We start from the raw sequence: 22,706 nt of genomic DNA, 5'->3' as shown, positions 1-22,706 counted from the left end.
CACAGATTATACATATCTAGACAGCCTACTCACTTCCATCACCCACCTCATTCCATAAAAACAGCAAAATACGCATTTTTTTCAAGCACCCATGGAACATTCATCAAGAGAGCACATCTAGGTCATGAAACAAACCTCAAAAAATTTAAAATAATTGAAATCATATAGAATATGTTCTCTGACCGTAATGGAATTAAGCTGGAAATCAATAAGGAAAATCCACAAACACTTGGAAATTAAATGATACTTCTAAACAATCCATGGGTGACATGGGTGTATTTTTTAAATACATAGAATTGAATGAAAATGAAAATTCAACCTATTAACATATGTGGGATGCAACCAAAGCAGTGCTGAGAGAGAAATTTATAGCACAAAATGCTTACATCAGAAAAGAGGGAAAGTCTCAAAATCAATAATCTAAGTTCCTACCGTCAAGAAACTAGAAAAAAGAAGAGCAAAATGAACCCAAAGCGAGCAGAAGGAAGTAAATAATAAAGAGCATAAATTAATAAACTTGAAAACAGGAAAATAAAGAAAAATCAATGAAACAAAAAGTTATTTTGAAAAAAAATCAATAAAACTAATAAATCTCTAGCAAGGGTCCCAGTAGTAAAAAGAGAAATGTCACCAACAGGAATGAAACGGGGAATAGCACTACAATTCTGCAGTCATTAAAAGAATAATAAAGGGATACTATAAACAACCTTATGCTCATAAATTCAACAACTTAGAAGAAATGGACTAATTCCTTGCAAACTACAAACTACCAAAACTCGATCAAGATGAAATAGATAATCTGAATAATCTCATAATCATTAAAATTTTTTAATTTATAATTTAAAAGTTCCCAAAAAGAAACTCTCCAGGCCCACCCAGATCATTTCACTGGGGAGTTCTACCAAATATTTAATAAATGAATGCCAATCTTACACAATCTCTTCCAGAAAACAGAAGAGGGAACACTTCCCAACTCATTTTATGAAGCTAGTATTACCCTGCTAACAAAACCAAAAAAACAGTACAGAAAAGGAAAACTAACTACAAGCCAATATCTCTCATGAACTTAGATGCAAAAATCCTTAACAAAATGTCAGCATATCGAATCCAGTAATGTAGAAAAAGTATACACCATTACCCACTTCATAGATTTTTTTTTAAAAATCAACCTTACTTCCTAGCAGATGCAGATATATCTTCAATCCTATCAAGGAGGTACCAGAGCCAAGATTTCACCCTATTTAAGTTCTGCTTATAAACTGGAGACATTCTCACTCATACCTCCCTTTGAGATTCTTCCAAACTGCAGAACTGTACTTTAGCAGTTATAAATAGAAAGACAGCCGCAGCTCAAACAGTTAAGATTTTAAAATGATGACAAAACATGCATATTTCTGACTTTATTGCTTGCTATCTGAAAAAAATAATCTTGTGATCATCTGTGCCGATAAAAGAACAAGGTGAAACAGATGATCCATGATTCACTTGCTTAAGGATGTAATACTTGACTTTTTCCCCCAAGTAAATTATCTTTGAAATTAAGTCTAACATAAGTTAATAATAAAACTGATATCCATTCTCTGAGCAATAAACTGGTACCCTAGATGCAGGAGTGGACTAGTAAATTGGCAGCAGATAAACAACACACTGGACAATAGACCACCGACTTATGAATAACCAAAAGATGATCCGCCCAAAAAAATGATGGGTCTCCCGCTCTCTCATTCTGCATTTTCTATTTAAACTGCCAGAATAGTATTTCTTTAAAGAGGAAAAATTTTTTTACAAGTCAGTATTTGGCAACTCAGGAAGATTATCACAGAAATATATACTGCGAATTGGTGCTGCTATTCACAGTGGCTATGGATGACTCTCAGGAAAACAGGAAAAAGCCAATGCTGCAATGAGATATCCATTTTAAAATGTATCGCTTATAGCCAAATGAACACAAAATCCAAAGCTCAAGATTTACAAGCAAGTGAAATATAAACTGGCACATCAATATTGAATTATAAGTTGAAATGGTGAATATAAAGGGCACAAACTATCAGACAGCTGAAATACATGGCTTCTCCAAAAAGTATTTCTATTTGTGACGTAAGGAAAGAGTCCAGTCTCACCCCGAATACAGAGCCAATACACCTTCTTCCTTATAGATTCGGAACAAGGCATGAAACATTCCTCGGTATTTTATCTCTTTGAAGCGGACATCAATACTTTGGCCTTGAACCTGAAGTCGCGTTTTAGTCAGGTCCACAGGGAAAGTTCCTGTGAAGGAACACACTCATTTATAAGTTTTTCCAAAGAATCACAGTTAAATTTTGGATGAATTTAAGCCAATGGTAATTTTTAAAACATAAGACAAAGTTCTTTTTCTAACACCTAGGTCTCTACTTAAATATCACTGTCAGAGGACAAGAGTTGTATGTGATCAAGTGAAATGTACTATATCTAGGCAGCAGGATTTGACCCACAGTATAACTGAAACTGTGATATAATAAAGTGCTTTAGGATAGTTCTAATACACTATAAATGCAAAATACTTAAATGTTTTAATTTCATCTGTTAACATACAATCTGGCATTTATCTGTCTCTTCCTTCTGCCCCCTCCCACCTCAAGTCTCCCTACTTCTCCCTCATAAAATCTCCCCAAATCTTCACCAAGAAGATAGGAAAGCATGGGATTGCTGCTCCACATACTCTTAAATACTATTACAAAGTTTTGTGGGTTTTTCCTTTTATCTGTCTATGAGAAATAGTTTTCTAGTATTATGAAAGATAATGGCAAAGTCCTATTTGGCCTACTCATCTGGGTTCCTTAGGTAATTCAGGACTAATACCAGCACAGTGCTTAGTGGGAAAATTTCTTTAACCAAACTTCTTTCTCTTATTATATCAACACACAGAAGTGGTCATTATATTGGCAAAATATATTTCAAAGACTATTTCAAGGTCTAAAACTAACAAGATGTTTATGCAGCTCTGGTCACTGATGACCTTGATATCATAACACCAGACAATATGCCAAGAAAGTCAATAAAAACTAGTGAATTGGGGTCACTTATGAACAGTTTAGGAAAGAAAATTTGGAAGATGAAAAAACACAATCTAAAAGTATTTCAAAATTAAAATCAAATAGAGAAGAATCTGGTTTGATCTTGGTCAATTTTCTTCTAAAATGGGAAAGAGGTTTGAAAAAAGGAAGTCTGAATACTTACTAAGAAATTTATAAACAACTGAGCACAAAGAAAGGCCACTTGTATAAGAACGTAACAGAAACCCCTATCTTATCTAACTCCCTCTATATTTTCATGTATGTTTCTTAAGCCTAGCAAATTAACAAATCATTAAACTATCAAAACAGCTTCCCAAAATTGACTTTTCTTAACTTCACTTGCCATACCGTTTGTAGTACTTTTTTTTAAGGTGTATATCTTTTTTTTTAACATCTTTATTGGAGTATAATTGCTTTACAATGGTGTGTTAGTTTCTGCTGTATAACAAAGTGAATCAGCTGTATGTATACATATATCCCCATATCTCCCCCTTCTTGCATCTCCCTCCCACCCTCCCTATCCCACCCCTCTAGGTGGTCACAAAGCACCGAGCTGATCTCCCTGTGCTCTGAGGCTGCTTCCCACTAGCTATCTATTTGACATTTGGTAGTGTATATACGTCCATGCCACTCTCTCACTTCATCCCAGCTTACACTTCCCCCTCCCCGTGTCCTCAAGTCCATTCTCTACGTCTGCGTCTTTATTCCTGTCCTGCCCCTAGGTTCATCAGAACCATTTTTTTTTTTAGATTCCATATATAAAGAAAATATTACTTGATAGCTTTGAGACAACAGTTTTTAAAACAAATAGGGCGGGACTTCCCTGATGGTCCAGTGGTTGAGACTCTGCGCTCCCAATGCACGGGGCCCAGGTTCGATCCCTGGTCAGGGAACTAGATCCTGCATGCCGCAACTAAAAGATCCCACATGCCACAACTAAAGATCCCACATGCCGTACAAAGATCCAGCACGCAGCAACAAAGGTCCTGCGTGCTCCAACGAAGGCCCGGTGCAGCCAAATAAATAAATAAATATTTTTTTTAAAAGTACATTACTTTCTTATGATAAAATTTTTTTAAAAATAGGGCAAGCTTCTTTTTGCTTCTTCTCTAGTTTTTACCAAAAATAACGCTACCATATCTATACCCTAAGGAGCAGGTTTCTCAGTTTTCACATTCTTACCAAACTCAGCAACAATAGAGGCAAGGCCGCCATATACGAAGGGTTTCCAATTCAGACCAGACATCTCATGGCTTACAGTGGCACTTTTCTGGTGCTAAAAATAAACACAAATCAGAACAAGGCACAAGAGTGAGGAGCATCTGTTAGTGTATGATCACATAATTTATATCAACAAAATTTGCAAATAAAACAAATGTAGAGAAAAAACCCTACCAATTGGAATGACAAAAAATGAAGGCTCCTGTTTTATGTGATGGGTGATCATGAATGTGTTCTTTACTGCCATTCTGTAGAGGTAAGTGTGCGATTCACTCAAATATCAACCTGTGCCCTTCACGTTCTCTAGTTTCTTTAATGTTATTCCCATCCCCACCCAAAGAAGAGGTTTCATTCCATCCAGCACACCCAACTTAGACATTCAACTAGACAATTACAAGTGAAGGAGCCTGGACTTTAAATTATATAGGCTGAGGCATCTCATAAAAGCAGTTCATGGTATTCAGTTAGCTTGATTCAGGTGCAAGGCAGACTGACACCACTACCCTCTCATATTCTTAGTCCTCTCATCTCTCCACTAAATTTTAGGGTTGTATTTCATCTAGCTACTTTCCAGCTACACACAACCTCCCCCCACTAGGCCCAGGGTAAGTTAGGCACATTTTCACCTTCCTTCTGGTTCCCAGAGGAATGACGGCAATATGGATGATGTCTCTCCTCTCTCTGACATTTAACATACATCCATCTAGTGAATCTCCTTTTCCCTGGCCTTTTAAAGCACATACATACAAATATTGTTTTTCTTTGATGTTTGGGTTCTTTAACAATGTATACTACTCCCCATCCCCCTTACCTCCTTCCCCATCCCGCCCCCATTAGACCTGTCACCCTCAATCTTTTCAGCCTTTTTTTCCAGCCACTCCCAGCTATTTCTCTCTTGGATTTTATTTTTTCCACAGTTCTGTCTTCTAAATCAGTGGTTTTCAAATTTCAATGTGCACCAGAATCATCTAGAAGGCAGATTAAAACATTGACTACTGGGCCTTACCCTCAGAGTTTTTGATTGGTGGTCTGGGTCTGGCGTGAGAATTTGCAAATTTGCAAATAATGCTGATGCTTCCACGCTTTAAGAACTACTACTCTAGGCATTGCCTACTAAATCCTGGTCCAGCTGGAAGCAATCCATTTTCTGAGGATGGATTCTCAGATTTCTTTTAAATATTCCTTTTTCAGATCTTCATGGTATGCATACTATTGAATTTCAAAAGCAACTTCAAGTGGTTTACAGTTAGGAATGAAGACTCTAAAGTCAGACTTGCCTAGGTTTAAATCCTGACACCACCACTTATTAGTTCTGTGACCTTGGGCAAGTTATTTAACCACTGTGTGCCTGAGTTTTCTGAACTGTAAAATGGGAATAATGATAAATACTATATTATAGGGTTGTTGTGAAAATTAAATAATATATGTAAAACACTTAGAAAAGTACCCGGCACCTAGTTCAACTATTAGCTATTATCATTATTACATTTTTGAATAGTTAAGTACTCAAATATACATTTTAACAGATAATACTTACTGCCCACCTCCCCTACTGCCCAATCTGGGGTTAGCACCATTGAATCACAGTCTCTTTTTAGGGGAGACAAGGTTTTGTTTTGTTTCCACATAAGGAATTCTCTGTAACTAAGCACAGAAGAACAATTTTCCAGAGAGGATAGCTAACATGCAGACAAATGTTTTAGAGGCCACAAAAATAATTATGGAAACTTCCTTTCAAACATAGCATGATCAGTCAGTCCATCTGACAGAGTCTGCAATAGACAACTCTTTTGGAGGAAAGCTGTTGAAAATAATTCTAAAAAGCAAAGTAGAAATAAGCAATTCAATTATCAGCTGCAGCTTGAGATAAGTCTTGAGTACTAAATACTACCTTATCAACATTTTCAGCTATGCCCATATTTTAAGATTACAATTGATAGTAAAACATGACACAAATGATGAGAGGGTAGGCATGGAAAAGCAAGGACCATGGCATATCCCTTCTATAAGATGGGGAAAGGGGGAATGCCCTTTCCATTCACCAATTTAGAGATTGCCCAAAACAGTCAAACATTTCAAATGGCTGCTATACTTGTCTCCAACACTTTCTCTTTGTAACTTCTTTCAACTCTTTTCATCACAGAAGAAGCCTGACTTGACAACGTGCTACCCAGCCTTTTAATAAAGAAGATGTGCTCAGGGTTCAGGGAGCAATAATAAAGCAATTAAAGGCAGGGGGCAAAGCCACAGCAGGGGACCAGAAAGACCAGTCACAATCTCAGGTCCGTTAGCCCAGTGGTTCTTTAATGAAATGTTCACGATTCTGGGTTGAACTAAAGAAAATAAGGGCACCTAGTGCCTTTTTTTTCAGCTAAATGTATTTAATGTAAAGGACTATTAGAAGATCATGTTCTTCCTACTCCTGGAGCATTTTTTAAAAATCACCTTTCTTGTATGAAATCTATTAGTAGTTGGTAGCTGATTTTGTTTAGTGTTCTTATTTGGCAAAATAAGACTGGCTACCCTACTTTGTGCTCTCTCCCCACACTTTCATTTAAATTTTATTGGTCCATGAAATCTAAAACTCTGGGACCACTGCCACCTTCCCACCCCCATCTCATAGTAAAATACCCTTCCCTCCAATATCAGGAAAGAATCTTGTTATGAAGAAATCCTGTATCATCTTTGATTAGGTCTGATTTTAGACATTCCTTCCTCATACTGAGCCAAAAGTCTGCCTTCCCCTAGTTTTCACTCATATTTTTGAGGCAATATGAACAATTTATTCTTTTTCCCTAGGGGAGTCCTTCAAATATTTAAAGACAGCTATCATGTTCTACATCTTATTTTTTTAAGCTAAATATCTACAATCATTTTTGTCATTCTCTATATTACACTTCAATTACTACAGCTGAAAATTGCAGTCACTTTTGTGGGGGCCATATCACACTACTGAATCATTCAAATGTCAGCTAAAACCTTTTACATAATGCTGTATACATGCATGCATGTTATGTCATACCTATTCCACAGCTGTATAATGCTCTTTTGAGCCTTCATTTATTCCTTCTATATCTTAAATCTCAGGCATACAAATAATGACTAGGATGAGGTTTATCTTCTGGTTGCCCCATGTTATTTTCTCTCTTAACTAGGTAAGATCCCTGAAGGCCGACACCATGTCTCACAGTACTTTTTATAACCCCTACAATAGCTGGCACAGAACTGGGTACACGCCCATTATTGATAAATACTTGGTTGGTTCCAGTGTGATGTCCTTTATGCATGTATACAGCCTGTATGTAAGAGGTTACAGGGAAAATTTGAAAGTTAACTTACTGGACCTGACCAATGCTACACACTGTACACGACACTTTGCTGATCCTCAGAGATTCTCTCCCTACTAATTCTCTCCCCTGGCTTTTGTTGCAGAGAATTACTTGTGTAAAATACCCCAATCACTTTAAAAATGATTTTGACTTGTGGGGGCTATCCCCAGATATGGGTAAAAGAAAAGAGTCATATCTGAGTTGAAATAGAAATATAGTACCTTAAATATTTTTATCGTGTTAAGAAGCCAATGAAAAATGCCTTCAAAATGCAGACACGTATTCTGAAGCCTGACTAAGGGAAATCTTATAGCCTAAAGAGTGAGAAGAATATCTAGAACACAAATTACATAACCCTGTTACACTACTCCAAAGATCTGGTCAGAAAAATGCAGGTGCCTTTCTTGCTTTCTCCTTTAAGGAAGAGTAGGCATTAGAGATTCTCAGATTCAGGAGGTAATAATGGAGAGTCAAGCAAATGTTTATTGAAGGCATACTAAATGCCCAAATGTGCTATGGGTATAAACGTGATGTTTAAAACAAACACACACACACACACACACACACACACACACACACATATACATATGTTCTAACACCATGACAATATTTATGTTTCCTGGATAATTAAGGAGGTGGGTGTGGGGATAAATGTTGTATGAAATACAGTTCTTGCCTTTCAAGAGCTTATAAACTGGTGGAAGAAATCAGAGTAGTTCATTAAAGAAAAAAATAAGTGCTAAACTATGTAGCACAAACTATAAGAGCAGGAGAAGCATGGAAAAGGAGACAATCCGCGTGGGCTTGAATAACTTGAAAAGGCTTATGGAGATGAGAGAACTTAAAGTGGGCCTTGACAGAGGGCAGGTAGAATCTCAACAGGTATAGGTAAGGAGAGGGTGTGGGGAGGAGAACAGGATGGATAGATACAAACGTGGGGAAAAACACAGCATGTGGAGGCAAGCATCAGTACGGTTTGTTCTCAGAAGGAAGAGTGCAATCTAACTGGAACAGAAAATTATTTTATCTGACTGAAACAATATCAGACAAAAAGTATGATAAGGAACAGGTTAAGTTGAAAGTCCTGAAACCAAAGTGTGTGTGGCAGGGTGGGAGGGATACTGTAAATTTTTGAATAGGGAAGTGACTTGAGGAAATCTACCACATTTAGTTAGCCTACTAGGGCTGCAGCCAACCAGTGGATTACAAACAGGAGAGGCAGGGAAACTAGCTTAGGATGGTGTGAAGTAAAGCAGACAAGATGTTTGTTGGCAGTGAGGTTAGAGATAAACTTCTAAAATAGAGACACAAAGGAACTTGATGATGTAGGGAATGAAGGCGAGGGAAGAGTTCATGATGACTTGAAGCATCCCCAGCCTGAAAAAACCAAGGAAACACTGACAGAACACTACAAATGTCCCTGCTGTTACCTTGTCTGAGAAACTAATTCATGTTAACAATGGCTGTCATCCCAATTAGTTAGCTGAACTGCATTTTAATAGATGCCTTCAATGCCTTGGACCTCAAGGAGTGGCAGGGGGTAGAAACTGAAGGGGAGCATCTTTCAACAGCATCCGTCACACTAATACAATGGAGGTGTTTGCTTACTCCGCTTACAATCACGGCCGCCGTTGCAAACTTCACCCTTAGAAAAATTAGGATTATTCCGGGAAAGATACCCATTCACCCTCTGGGTAGCAGGATCTTGCCAGTTCCTCAGCTGTCAGAGCGAGTTCGTGGAGAGAAGGGAGGCGCCTGAAGGAGGCGGCCTCCCTGGGGGTTCGAGGAAGCAGGGTTCAATCGAAGAAGAAGTAAAACCACCGATGCCAGAAGAGTGAAAGACAGGGAAGGGACTCAGCTGAGGGGAGAGAGAGACCAAAGGACCGTTAAGCCCCTCCCAGGCCGGGAACCAGGCCAGCCTGGCCCCGCGCGGCCTGGCGCGGCCCAGCCCCGCTCCCCAGCCTGGAAGCCCAGGAGCTCCCCCTCACCTGCTCGGGCTCATCGGACGACTGGGAAGCCGAGGCTCCCACAGTCGGAAGCGCCACTGCAACGCCAACCCGGAAGTATTGTTACCAACGGAAGTAACCAAGTCGTCGCCTCGGCAACGGTGGTACAGCCATTCCAACTCCGCCCCCTCCGAGGCTAAAAGAGAAGGCGCGAAATAAGAGGCGGAAAAGACAAGGGTCTTAATGGGGGAGTCGGGCAGGCTGCAGGCGCAAAGGCCCAGACGGGGCAACCTGACTCTAGGGAGGTGCAGGGAGAGGAGGCTAAGACGTGAGAAATTTGGCAGCTTCTGCAGCTAACGTGGGTGCAGAGATGTCGCCCCGTCACCGCATCACCACCCACCTCCCGCGTACAAGGACTAGGAAAAGGAGGGGCGGGGTACGAGGGGCGGAGCCAGCAGAGTGAAGGGGCGGAGCGGGGCGCCTGCGAGCAGAGTACCAAAAAGGAGGGAAAGGGGGGGGGCGGGGCAAATGCTTAAAACAAAAGTGGAAAAATGAGGGAAAGGGAGTGAGCGGTATTTAGAGAGGTGCCTGAGCTGGGGGGGGGGGGAGTGGGGCGGGGGGGAGGAGTGGGGCAGGGTGGGGGCAGAAATAAAGATCAAATAAGCAAATAACCTCAGCACCAGGTCTGAGGTCGCCAGGTGCTCAAAGCACATGGTTGAGAAAGAGCAAGTTAGAAGCAGAAAAGGGACCATAAAAAGTTCAAGATAAAGAAAATGAAGAGTAGAAATACTAACGGGGGAATCCGAGTTAATCCGCACCTCACAATCAGCCAGCAGATGATGAGAGGGCCTGGTGACCAGCTTCGGGCTCTAGCCCCACCCCAGGAGCCAGAAGGAATAACTTCAAAGCACCATAGGTGATTACGTTAACCAATGGGCTATGTTTTTAAGCCTCTCGCGTGAAGGTTCCGTAATCACGCAAGAATACAAAATACTATGGTTTAGACGTTGAGTATAAGTAAAAGTAAGTCAATGCAAGGCCTGTGGCCCTAAATAATTATTTGTTAAAGGAATAAATGTTGGGAATACCTTTGTTCCAAAAGGATCTTTCTCAGTTTAGTTCACATCTTGGTTTTTTTCCCCCACTTAAAAATCTATTCAGGCAGCACACATAGTATTAGCTGACATTATGGAATGCTTACCAAGGGTGCTGCCAAGAGCTTCACGTGCGCACAACTACCCTGTGAGACAGGCGCTATTATTTCCCCCTTTTGATAGATGAGAAAACTGAGGTCTTAAGAAGTTAAGACCTCAAATTCAGTTCTGACTTCAGAGCCCAGGCTCTTAACCACTGCTATACTGCTTTCAACTTTAATAATACCCTTGTTACCTTCAGAAACTTCCTTACTAAATATAGAGATAATGCAAGAAACCCGTACATGCATTCCAAAATGCGAATACCCTTAAATTTACATCTCAGCAAAGTACTCCCTTTCAGCCGCACTAAGGGGGTTGTAGCTTAGAGTCTTTCTTATTCGGAAGGACTATACTCTCTCCAGTGACATGAATCGTATGTCCAGCTGTGGCTGTGGCCTGGGCCTGTCCCTCACATCCAGATTGCTCAACCTTGTAGAATTTTGGCTCTCTTTGTGACCAAATCACTATCTTAGCTTTTCTACGAGACTGCACTGCACTTTTGTCTCCTCAGCCACTGCCACTACCAGCTAATCTCACCAACCACCTAGGTAAATTTTGTTAAAAAGGAGCACTGTTCTCAAACGACTTATTTTAAAAGATCTACGATAGATGAATTTAAAAATAGCATTATAAACACATAGCACACTTTTATTTAACACATTTGCAGTTTGCTTAGTTTGTTTCCAACATTATCGCCTTCTATTTGTAGTCTCTACCACACAGACCCATATTTGATTATACTCTGTCTTGTGTTATGCTCAAATTCTGATCTCTCCAAGAGATAAGCTGTTCAAGAGAATAGAATCCTTGAATCTTCAAGTTGGAAGGAGATTTAGCGGTCCCTTCTACAATATTCATTATAGACAGTTGTCCGGTCCCTGCTAGAATGCTTCCAGTGTAAGTATAGATCACAAGTCAGCCCATTACACTATTTGACAACTCTGAAAACTCTCACTTATGTTGAACCAAAACGTGCTTTCATCTTTCTACTCTCCCAAGAGAAACATCTGGTCTTAAAAAATGAAAAGAGAATTTTATTTGGAGTCAGAAGACCTTTTTTTTACTAATTGAGGTGAAGTTCACATCACTAATACAATATTATGTCAATTATATCGCAATAAAACTGAGGAAAAAACAAATTAAATTGAGAACATTTTTATTTTCATTAAAAGACACAATTAAGAGAGTGAAAAGGCAAGCTCCAGGCTGGGAGAAGAGATTTTTAATCATGTATCCCACAACATCTCATATCCAATATAAAAAGCTTGTAAACTCAGTGATCAAAAGACAGGCAACTCATTTTTTTAATGGGAAAAATACTTGAAAGACACTTCATAAAAGAGTCGATCCAAATGACCAATAAGCCTATGAAAAAGTGCTGAACATTATTAGTCATCTAGAAAATTAAAATTAAAATCACACTGCACACCCACCAGCATGGCTGAAGTTAAAAGGACTGTCAAAACAAGAGGTTTGGTGGAAAGCATTTCAAATTCTCATACACTGATGGTGGGAGGACCTATTAGTTCTCTATTGCTGTGTTAAAAAAAAAATTGCCACAAATTTAGTGGCTTAAAACATCACACATTTACTGTCTCTTAGTTTCTGCAGGTCAGGAGTTCCAGGCGTGACTTGACTGGGTCCTCGGGCTCTGAGTCTCACAAGATTGCAATCAATGTGTCAGCCAGACTGTGTTTTTATTTCGAGACTTGACTGGGGAAGAATTCACTTCCAAGCTCACTCAGGTTGTTGCAGAATTCACTTCTATGCAGCTGTACCACAAGGGCTTCAGTTTCTTGCTGACTGTTGGCCAGAGGCCACTCTCAGCCCCTGAAGCAGTCCCTAGTTTCCCACGATGCGGCCCTCTCCATAGGCAGTTCACAGTACGGCCACTTGCTCCTTCCAGGCCAGCAGGAGACAAGATCCTAAGATGTGGTTTTATCCACGCAGAATATAGAGGGACTATTATTTTCTGTGATAAAGGACTAAACCTATTTTTTGAAAGTACAATAGCTTCATTTTTCTGATTATAAAAAAGTACATAGTCATTATAAAACATTTGAACTATATACAAAAGTGGAAAGAAGGTATAAATTACCTGAAAGCCAAACATCCAAAGACTACTCCTCGTAACAGTGTGGAGCACCTCCTCCTAGTCCTTTTTCTATGCCTACACACGTGCTTATACTATCATTCTTGTGATTTGCATGTTCCTGTCACAAGTTCCTGCAGGGTGGCCTCGTGCTAAAGTCAGTGTTTCCAGCTACCTCTAATTTATGGTCCCTCTATATTTCCCCGATTTTAAAAGTCCCCGGCTTTAAAAGTTATGCCTCTTTATGGAGGAAAAAGGAAAATACAAAAACATATATTACAAAAGAAGTAAAAATAAGATGTAAACGTCATCCCCACTACCCAGATACCGGCGTTAACATTTCTATGTGTTTCTTTCTAGTCTTTCCGTCTTTTCTATTACTGTATACATGCCACATAAACCTTGCCTTACCTCCAGCCTCCTTGTAGACCTTGCTCTCTCACTCACCGCCCCATTGCTGATCCTGGAGAGCCAACTTCTCCCTTTCTTATTAGCTTCATGTTCTTTCCAGGCTACCAAAGCAAGAAAATCCTCTTCTAACCCTGTGACACCCTCTAGATATTGCCCGATCACCTTCCATTCATAGCCGTTTTAAAAAATTTAACATTTTACTTAACCCAATATAACCAAAATAATATCATTTCAGAATGTAATCAATATAAAAAGTATTAATGAGATGTTTTACAGTTTCTTTTTTTTTTTTTTTTTTTTTTTTAAATTTTATTTATTTATTTATTTATTTATTTATGGCTGTGTTGGGTCTTCGTTTCTGTGCTAGGGCTTTCTCTAGTTGCGGCAAGCGGGGGCCACTCTTCATCGCGGTGCGCGGGCCTCTCACTATCGCGGCCTCTCTTGTTGCGGGGCACAGGCTCCAGACGCGCAGGCTCAGTAGTTGTGGCTCACGGGCCTAGTCACTCCACGGCATGTGGGATCTTCCCAGACCAGGGCTCGAACCCGTGCCCCCTGCATTGGCAGGCAGATTCTCAACCACTGCGCCACCAGGGAAGCCCTACAGTTTCTTTTTATACTAAGTTCTTGTATATTTTACACTCACAACTCACCTCAGACTAGATACATTTCAAATACTCAATAGTCACGTGTGGCAATCTGACCACCGTACTGGACAGCAGAGATCTAACTTTATGCTCCACCTGATAGATTATCACGCACCTTCTCCAGCATCCACCCACTCCAAAGAATCATCTAGCTCACTTGGCTGCATCAACATCACCTGATGTTGTTAGAAATGCAGAATTTCAGGCCCCACAAAAGACCTGTTTAAATTAGAACCTGCATTCTAACACTATCCCCAGGCAATTTTTTTGCATACAAAACTTAAGAAGTCTGTTCTACCTCCTGTTAAACACTTCCAGTAGCGTGAAACTCACTATCTCATCCACAAGGAAGCCCTTTCCATCTTTAAATGGTTCCAATTATTAGAAATACATTTGTCCTTCCTTTATTGAGGATTCCCTACAAGCCCAGCATTATGCTAAGCACTTCACATGAATTATCTCATTTAAGCCCAGCACTCTATGCGATAGTCTAATTTTGTCTCCTTTTGTCATTGCTGCTGCTGTTGTTGTTGTTTATGGTAAAATATATATAACATAAGTTAACCTTTTAACCATTTTTAAGTGTACAATTCAGTGGCATTAAGTACATTCACAATGTTGTCCAACCACCACCACTATCCATTTCCAGAACTTTCCATTATCCCAAACAGAAGCTCATTAAACAATCACTTCCCCTTCTCCTCTCCCTGCAGCCCCTAATTACCACTATTCTTTCTGTCTCTCTGAATTCGACTATTCTAGATACGTCATATAAATGAAACCATACAATATTTGTCCTTTTGTGTCTGGTTTATTTCATTTAGCATAATGGTTTCAATGTTAATCCATGTTGTACCCTATATCAGAAATTCCTTCCTTCGTACAATAATTATTCTATTGTATGTATGTACCACATATTGTTTATCCATTCATCTGTTGATGGACATTTGGGTTGTTTCCACCTTTTGGTTACTGTGAATAATGCTGCTTTGAACATTGGTGTACAACAATCTGTTTGACTCCTTGCTTTGAATTCTATTGGGTATACACCTAGGAGTGGAATTGCTGGGCCATATGGTAATTCTATAATTAACTTTTTAAGGAACCGCCAAACTGTTTTCCACAGCAGCTGCATCATTTTGTCATAGCCTTTTTAAAAATAAGAACAGTTATTGTGGCTAAATTTCTGATCAGAACATTTTAAAAACATGCTCTTTTAAGAAAACTGGAGTATAGAGACAAAGAAGATTTTTGTAAAAACCTCTAATCCCATTATCCCATAAAACTCTTCACATATTGATAACGTTCTTCCAGGATTTCTTTTTATGACAATTATTTCTTAAAATAAAGGTTTTGTTTGTTACCATGGAATTCTAAACATGCTTTTGAAGGAATAATATCTTAGAGATATACTTGTCTTAAATATATACCATTTTTCAAATAATATGCAGCCATCAGAAATTATGTTTATGAGAACTATGTAATAATAATAATAAACTCTACCTTCTATTGACTACCATATTCCACAAACCTTTCACATGCTGACTCTATTCCTTACAACAACCCTGTTTAGACTTTACCACTGATGGGCCAGATTTCACCAGCTGTGTGGTCTTGGATAACTACCCACCCTCCCTGTTCCTAAGTTTCCTCCCCTGTGAAAACAACACTCCTGCTAGCACCCACCTCCTGAGTTACTGAGCATTCAAATGTGATGATCCACAAAAGGCATTTGGAACAGAGCCTGGCACACCACAAGCATTCCAGACATGTCTTTTCACCAAGTAAATTCCAGGTCCCCTGAAAATTTAAACATGAAAAAGAAAATCAAACCATGACAGTACTAGAAGAAAACGCAAGTGAACATTTTTATAATCCTGGGCTGAGGAAGACCTTCTAAGCATGTTATCAGAGGCAGAGACAATGAAAGCAAAGGCTTATTAGAACTTACCTCACAATAAAAATCATTTCTGAATGGCAGAAAACACCAAAAAGTTAGAAGATGAGCAATAATTTGGGGAAAATTATAACAAATTTGACAGACTAAAAGCTCTTTAATATACAATGAGCTTCATAACTTAAAAAAATACAAACACTTCAAGATATTTTCCTAGAAAAATAGGTAAAAGATATAAACAACAAAGCAAGACAGTCTGATGTGGCCAGTTTATCTGTGGGGACATTTTGATGAGCCCTATTGACACAGCTGCTCCAACGCAGCCACTGTTTCCCACTGTGTCCCGTCCCAAGGTACAGTGCACTCTCCCAGCCTGCCCTCTCTCCTCACCTCCAGTCCAGAGGACTTTCACTTTCCACCTTAGTCCTTTCTGCATTGCTTACATTTTCTTTTACAAAACTGTTACTTCTAATCAGAAAAAATGAAAAGAAAAACAAAGCCAAATCATCTTTATAAAAGAGATTTTATGGTATTAAATATATTTGCATACTCAAATCCTGAAAGTTAAGAATTTCGTTGAGCAATTTTCCTCTATAGTCTGGAGCTGAGGATTAGGAATCTTGTGTTCCAAATGCCTTCCTTCCCTATATCTATATCTATGATACATATATATATATACATATATATATATACATCTAGATAGATAGATGTCTATATCTATATCAGATTCATTCATTCATTCACTGATAGGTACCTACAGGCACCTACTGTGTGCTGGGCATGGGGATCTAGCAGTGAACTAGAAACATTCCCTGCCTCCATGGAGCAGACAGTCTGGTTGGGGGAGGAGCAGGCAAAAAGGAAGTAAATATTCAGGTTAATAACATTGTCGAGTGTGAAGAATAATGAAGCAGGGAAAGAACACAGAGAATGGCAGGGGCTGCTGTTTTACATTAAATGGTCAGGAAGGCCTCTCTAATGAGGTGATATTTGAGGAGAGGTGTGAAGGAGGTGAGGGAGTGAGCTATAAGGATCTCTGAGAACGTTCCAGGCAAAGAGAACGGCAACAGCAAAGGTCCCTAAGCAGGAGTGACCCTGGTGTGTTTGAGAAACATCAAGTTCACCAGGGTGGCTGGAGAAGAGGGATGAAGGGGGACAGCAGTTGGAGATGAGGTCAGAAAGGTAACAGGGGTCGGGGAGACCAGGTAGGACTGTAACATCCTGGTAAAGACTTTGGATTTTATTCGAAGAGTCTGGGAAAGTTGACGTTATCAGGAAAAAGCAAGACTACAAAAAAGCAGAGGTGTCTATTCTTTACATTTTTAAATGAAAAAGAGAGTAATTTCCATTAAAACAAATGGCTCCTGGTTATTTGTGATTACAGACCAAATGGTGCCCAATCCCTAACCATCTTTCACTGCCCCATGACTGAGACCTGTGCCTCAAATTGGCAGGAGTTACCAATAGGGAAATCTCATGTTTGGGTGTTATGAGAAAAGAGTTCACACAGCAGGCTTGGTGACTTACTCCTTGCATGTCTCCAAGAGAACCATGATTGACCCTTAGCCAACCCATGAGAATATGTCTGTCAGAGTATTCTTTATACCACAAATGGATTGATGATTTTGTTGTGTACACCTGGAGTAATAGACATTGCTGTACCATCTTGTTAGGGTTGCTTTGCAAAAATATCAAGCTTGATGATGTGAACCTGTTTTCATTGCTGGAGTCAACAAGAATGTTAGGGTCCTGAGTTTTCTGGTCATGGCCAGTTGTTAACAAGATGTGCATATGTGACCAACTCTCCCATCATTGGGCATAGATATTCCACACATATTCCTGGAGTTCACTGCTACAAGAAATCGAAAGGGAAATTAGAAAATATTTTGAACTAAATGAAAAATGAAAACAACAAAATCTGTGGGATGCAGCTCAAGCAGTATTTATAGCACAAAATCCCTATATAGGAAAAGAAGAAAGGCCTCAAATCAATGACCCTAACTTTGATCTTAGGAAAATAGAAAAATAAGAACAAATTAAATTCAGAGTAAGCAGAAGAAGGGACATAATAAAGTTAAGGGCAGATATCAGGGAAATAGAAAATAGAGAAAAATCAATGAACCAAAAGCTGGTTCTTTGAGAAGATCAATAAAACGTATACACCTGTATCCAGACTGATCAGGAAAAAAGAAGACATAAATTACCAATATCAGAAATGAGAGACATGTCCTCCAGACAGTAAAACAATAATAAGGAAATATTATGAAAAACAAGAAATAAAGAAAATTTAGATAAATTGAACTTCATCAGAATTTTAAAAAATTTGTGCCTTAAAGGACACTACCAAAAAAGTGAAAAAATAACTCACAGAAAGGGAGAAAATATTTGCAAGTCATATATCTGATAACAGGTTAGTATCTAGACAAAGAACTCTCACAATTCAATAAAATTTAAATAATCCAATTAAAAAGTGTATATCACCAGGGCAGGAGAAGGACATTATATTGATATGATTATTAAAAGGGGGATAAATTTTACAAGAGGACATATAATACTAAACATTTACACACCTAATAACAGAGCTTCAAAAGACATGAAGCAAAACCAGAATTGAAATAAAAAATTTAAAAAACACACAGAGATTTCAACACACCTGTCAATAATTGATAGTGAAAGTAGACAGAAAATCAGTAAGGCTATAGAAGAGTTAACACTATATCAAGTTGACCTAACTGGCTTTTATAAAACATTCCAATCAACAACAGATACATTCTTTTCATGGCCAGGGAACATTCACCAGAATAGACCATTTTCTGGGCCATAAAACAATTCACAACACATTTAAAAGTATTAAAATTAATACACATTACTATATATAAAATAGATAACTAATAAGAACCTACTGTATAGCTCAGGGATCTCTACTCAATACCCTGTAATGACCTATATGGGGATAGAATCTAAAAAAGAGTGGATATGTGTATATGTATAACTGATTCACTTTGCTGTACAGCGGAAACTAACACAACATTGTAAATCAACTATACTCCAATAAGGGACTTCCCCGGCAATCCAGTGGTTAAGACTTCGCCTTCTAATGCAGGGTTGCTTGTTGGATCCCTGGTTGGGGATCTAAGATCCCACATGCCTTGTGGCCAAAAAACCAAAACATGCGTGCTCGCTTCGGCAGCACATATAATAAAATTGGAACGATACAGAGAAGATTAGCATGGCCCCTGCGCAAGGATGACACGCAAATTCATGAAGCGTTCCATATTTTTTTATTTAAATACAGTTGCCATTACCTATGCTAAATTAAAAAATTGATGTAATTTCAAATGATTTTCACATTTTGAAAAATGAGAATAAAATGTTTCTGATAATTCCTAAAATACTAATACTTTTTGGACAAATGAAAAAAAAAAACCAAAACATGCAACAGAAGCGATATTGCAACAAATTCAATAAAGACTTTAAAAATAGTCCACATCAAAAAAATCTTAAAGAGAAAAAACTATACTCCAATAAAAATTAATTTTAAAAAAACAAAATAAATAAATAAAAAGCCTAACAAAAATTTTTAAATTATTAAAATTATACAAAGTATGTTCTCTGAACACAATAAAATTAAATTAGATTTTATTAGATTAAAGATTAAATTAAAGTAGATCAGTAAAAGAAAGATTTCTGGAAAACCCCCAAGTATTTGAAATCTGAATAACACACTTCTAAATAACACATATCAAGAAAGACATCAAAAAGGAACAAAAGGGAAATTATAAAGCATTTTGAACTGAATAAAATGAAGACATAGATAACTAGACTTATTGTGGTGAATATTTTACAATATATACAATATCAAATCATTATGCTGTACACCTGAAACTAGTATATGTCAATTACACCTCAATAAAAAATAAATAAAAATTCTACTGCTAAAAAGAAAATGAAAACATAGAAAAATTTATGGGATGCAACTAAAGTGATGGTTAGAAGAAAGTTTATAGCACTACATGCCTATATTAGAAAACATTAAGGATCTGGAAAAAAATGACCTCAGCTTTCACGCTAAGAAATTAAAAGACAGGGACTTCCCTGGTGGTGCAGTGGTTAAGAATCTGCCTGCCAGTGCAGGGGACATGGGTTCGAGCCCTGGTCTGGGAAGATCCCACAGGCAGCAGAGCAACTAAGCCCGTGCGTCAAAACTACTGAGCCCGCACGCCACAACTACTGAAGCCTGTGCGCCTAGAGCCCATGCTCTACCACAAGAGAAGCCACTGCAATGAGAAGCCCGCGCACCGCGACGAAGAGTAGCCCCCACTCACCGCAACTAGAGAAAGCCCGTGCGCTGCAACGAAGACCCAATGCAGCCAAAAATATAAATAAATAAGAAATGAAAAGACAAAAAGCAAATTAAACCTGAAGTAAGCAAACTTAAACCCAAAGTAAAGATGACAGAATTCAAACACATCGAAAACAGAAAAACAAAGAAAAGCTGGTTCTTTGAGAATGTCAATAAACTATAAATTATAGATCCTACAAATATCGTGTCTAAAATGGTCCCCATTGATGCCTGCCTCCTGGTATTCATGCCCCTGTGTAGTCCTCTTCCCTTGAGTGTGAACTGACCTAGTGACTTGCTTCTAACCAGTAAAATATGGCAAAGGTAGGGGGATGTCACTTCCAAAACTAGGCTATGACTACCATCTTGCTACACTCTCTCTATTGCTGGCTTTAATGAAACAAGCTGCCATGTTGGAGAGATAACATGACAAAGAACTGAGGGCCACCTCTTGCCAACAGCCAACAAAAAAAATTGAGGACCTCAGTCCAACAACCCACAAGGAACTGAATCCTGCCAAAAACCATGTGAGCATAAAAGTGGATCCTTCCCTAGTCAAGTTTTCAGATGAGACCCTGGTCCTGGCTGACACCTTGATTACAGCCTTTTGATGCAACCGAGCTTGAACTGAGGACCCAGCTAAGCTGTGCCCAAATTCCTGAACTGCAGAATCTGTGAGATAATAAATATGTATTGTTTTAAGCTGCTAAGTTTTTGATAATTTATTATGTAGAACTAGTTAACTAGCACAAATGTTAAAATGATAAGGAAATATTATCAACAGCTTTATGTTAAATTCGACAACTTCGATGAAAAGGATGAATGGACAAATTTCTTAAAATACACAAACTATCAAAGATCATTCAAGAAGAAATCAATAACCCACATAGTCCTACAACTATCACAAAAATTAATTTGTAGTTAAAAAACTTCCCCACAAAGAAAACTTTGGGCCCAGATGACGCGACTGGTGAATTCTCCAAAGCATTTACTAAGAAATAATTTACAATTCTACACAAACTTTTCCAGAAAACAGAAGATAACAGATTACTGCCCAGCTCATTCTATGAGACCTGCATTACTCCAAAATCAAAATCAAAGACATTATAAGAAAGAAAAAAAAAGACTAATATCCCTCAAGAACATATATGCAAAAATCTTTAGCAAAATTTTAGCAAATAGAGTCTAACAATATGTAAAAAGGATACTTCATCATGACCACATGGGGTTTCTCTGAGGAATGCAAAGTAAGTTTGACAATCAAAAATCAATCACTGTAATCAAAACAGTATGATCCTGGCACAAAAACAGACATAGAGACCAATGGAACAGGATAGAAAGCCCAGAAATAAACCCACACGCTTATGTCAATTAATGTACAGCAAAGGAGGCAAGAATATACAATGGAGAAAAGATAGTCTCTTCAGTATGTGGTGCTGGGAAAACTGGACAGCTACATGTAAAAGAATGAAATTAGAAATTCTCTGACACCATATACAAAAATAAACTCAAAATGGATTAAAGACCTAAATGTAAGACCAGATACTATAAAACTCCCAGAGGAAAACATAGGTAGAACACTCTTTGACATAAATTGCAGCAACAGTTTTTTGGATCAGTCTTATAGAGTAATGGAAATAAAAGCAAAACAAAACAAAACAGAAAAACAAATGGGACCTAATTAAACTTAAAAGCTTTTGCACAGCAAAGGAAACCATAAACAAAACAAAAAGACAACCTACGGAATGGGAGAAAATATTTGCAAATGATGCAACCGTCAAACGATTAATTTTCAAAATATACAAACAGCTCATAAAGCTTAATATCAAAACAAACAAACAAACAACCTGGGGAATTCCCTGGTGGTCCAGTGGTTAGGACACCACACTTTCACTGCCGAGGGCCCAAGTTCAATCCCTGGTCAGGGAACTAAGATCCCACAAGCCACGCGGGTGCAGGAAATAAATAAATAAATAAATAAACAAACAACAAGCTAGAAGAGTGTTTTTTTTAAAAAAAAAACCCAGTCAAAAAATGGTCAGAAGACCTAAACAGACTTTTCTCCAAAAAAAGACATACAGATGGCCAAAAGGCACATGAAAAGATGCTCAATATCACTAATTATTAGAGAAATGCAAATTAAAACTACAATGAGGTATCACCTCACACCAGTCAGGATGGCCATCATTAAAAAGCCTACAAATAATAAATGCTGGAGACGGTGTGGAGAAAAGGGAACCCTCCTACACTGTTGGTGGGAATGTAAATTGGTGCAGCCACTATGGAGAACAGTATGGATGTTCCTTAAAAAACTAAAAATACATATGACCCAGCAATCCCACTACTGGGCATATACCCTGAGAAAACCATAATTCAGAAAGAGTCATGTACCAAAATATTCATTGCAGCTCTGTTTACAATAGCCAGGACATGGAAGCAACCTAGGTGTCCATCATCGGATGAATGGATAAAGAAGATGTGGCACATATATACAATGGAATATTACTCAGCCATAAAAAGAAATGAAATGGAGGTGTTTGTAATGAGGTGGATGGAGTTAGAGTCTGTCATA

The 22,706-nt window shown here is 38.4% G+C and overlaps 1 protein-coding gene and 1 non-coding gene across 2 annotated transcripts in view; one reads left to right on the top strand and one right to left on the bottom strand.

The window, feature by feature from the left end:
• Window positions 1–9,675, bottom strand: part of SLC25A14 (solute carrier family 25 member 14) — a 32,345-nt gene extending 22,670 nt beyond the window's left edge. Inside the window, exons 1-3 of the mRNA XM_061177934.1 lie at window positions 9,595–9,675; window positions 4,239–4,332; window positions 2,121–2,268 (exon numbers count right to left, since the gene is read on the bottom strand). Coding sequence (XP_061033917.1) covers window positions 2,121–2,268; window positions 4,239–4,302 — 212 coding nt within the window. The 5' untranslated portion in view covers window positions 4,303–4,332; window positions 9,595–9,675. The remainder of the gene's footprint in view (window positions 1–2,120; window positions 2,269–4,238; window positions 4,333–9,594) is intronic.
• Window positions 9,676–18,966: 9,291 nt separating this feature from the next.
• Window positions 18,967–19,073, top strand: LOC133082821 (U6 spliceosomal RNA). The gene has a single exon (XR_009699037.1). It is a non-coding gene; the product is annotated as a U6 spliceosomal RNA (small nuclear RNA).
• Window positions 19,074–22,706: the final 3,633 nt, after the last annotated feature.

Source organism: Eubalaena glacialis, chromosome X (genome assembly GCF_028564815.1).
Source record: "Eubalaena glacialis isolate mEubGla1 chromosome X, mEubGla1.1.hap2.+ XY, whole genome shotgun sequence".
Taxonomy (NCBI): Eukaryota; Metazoa; Chordata; class Mammalia; order Artiodactyla; family Balaenidae; genus Eubalaena; species Eubalaena glacialis.
Note: the sequence above shows the minus strand (reverse complement) of the source record. Positions and strands in the feature narration are given on the sequence as shown.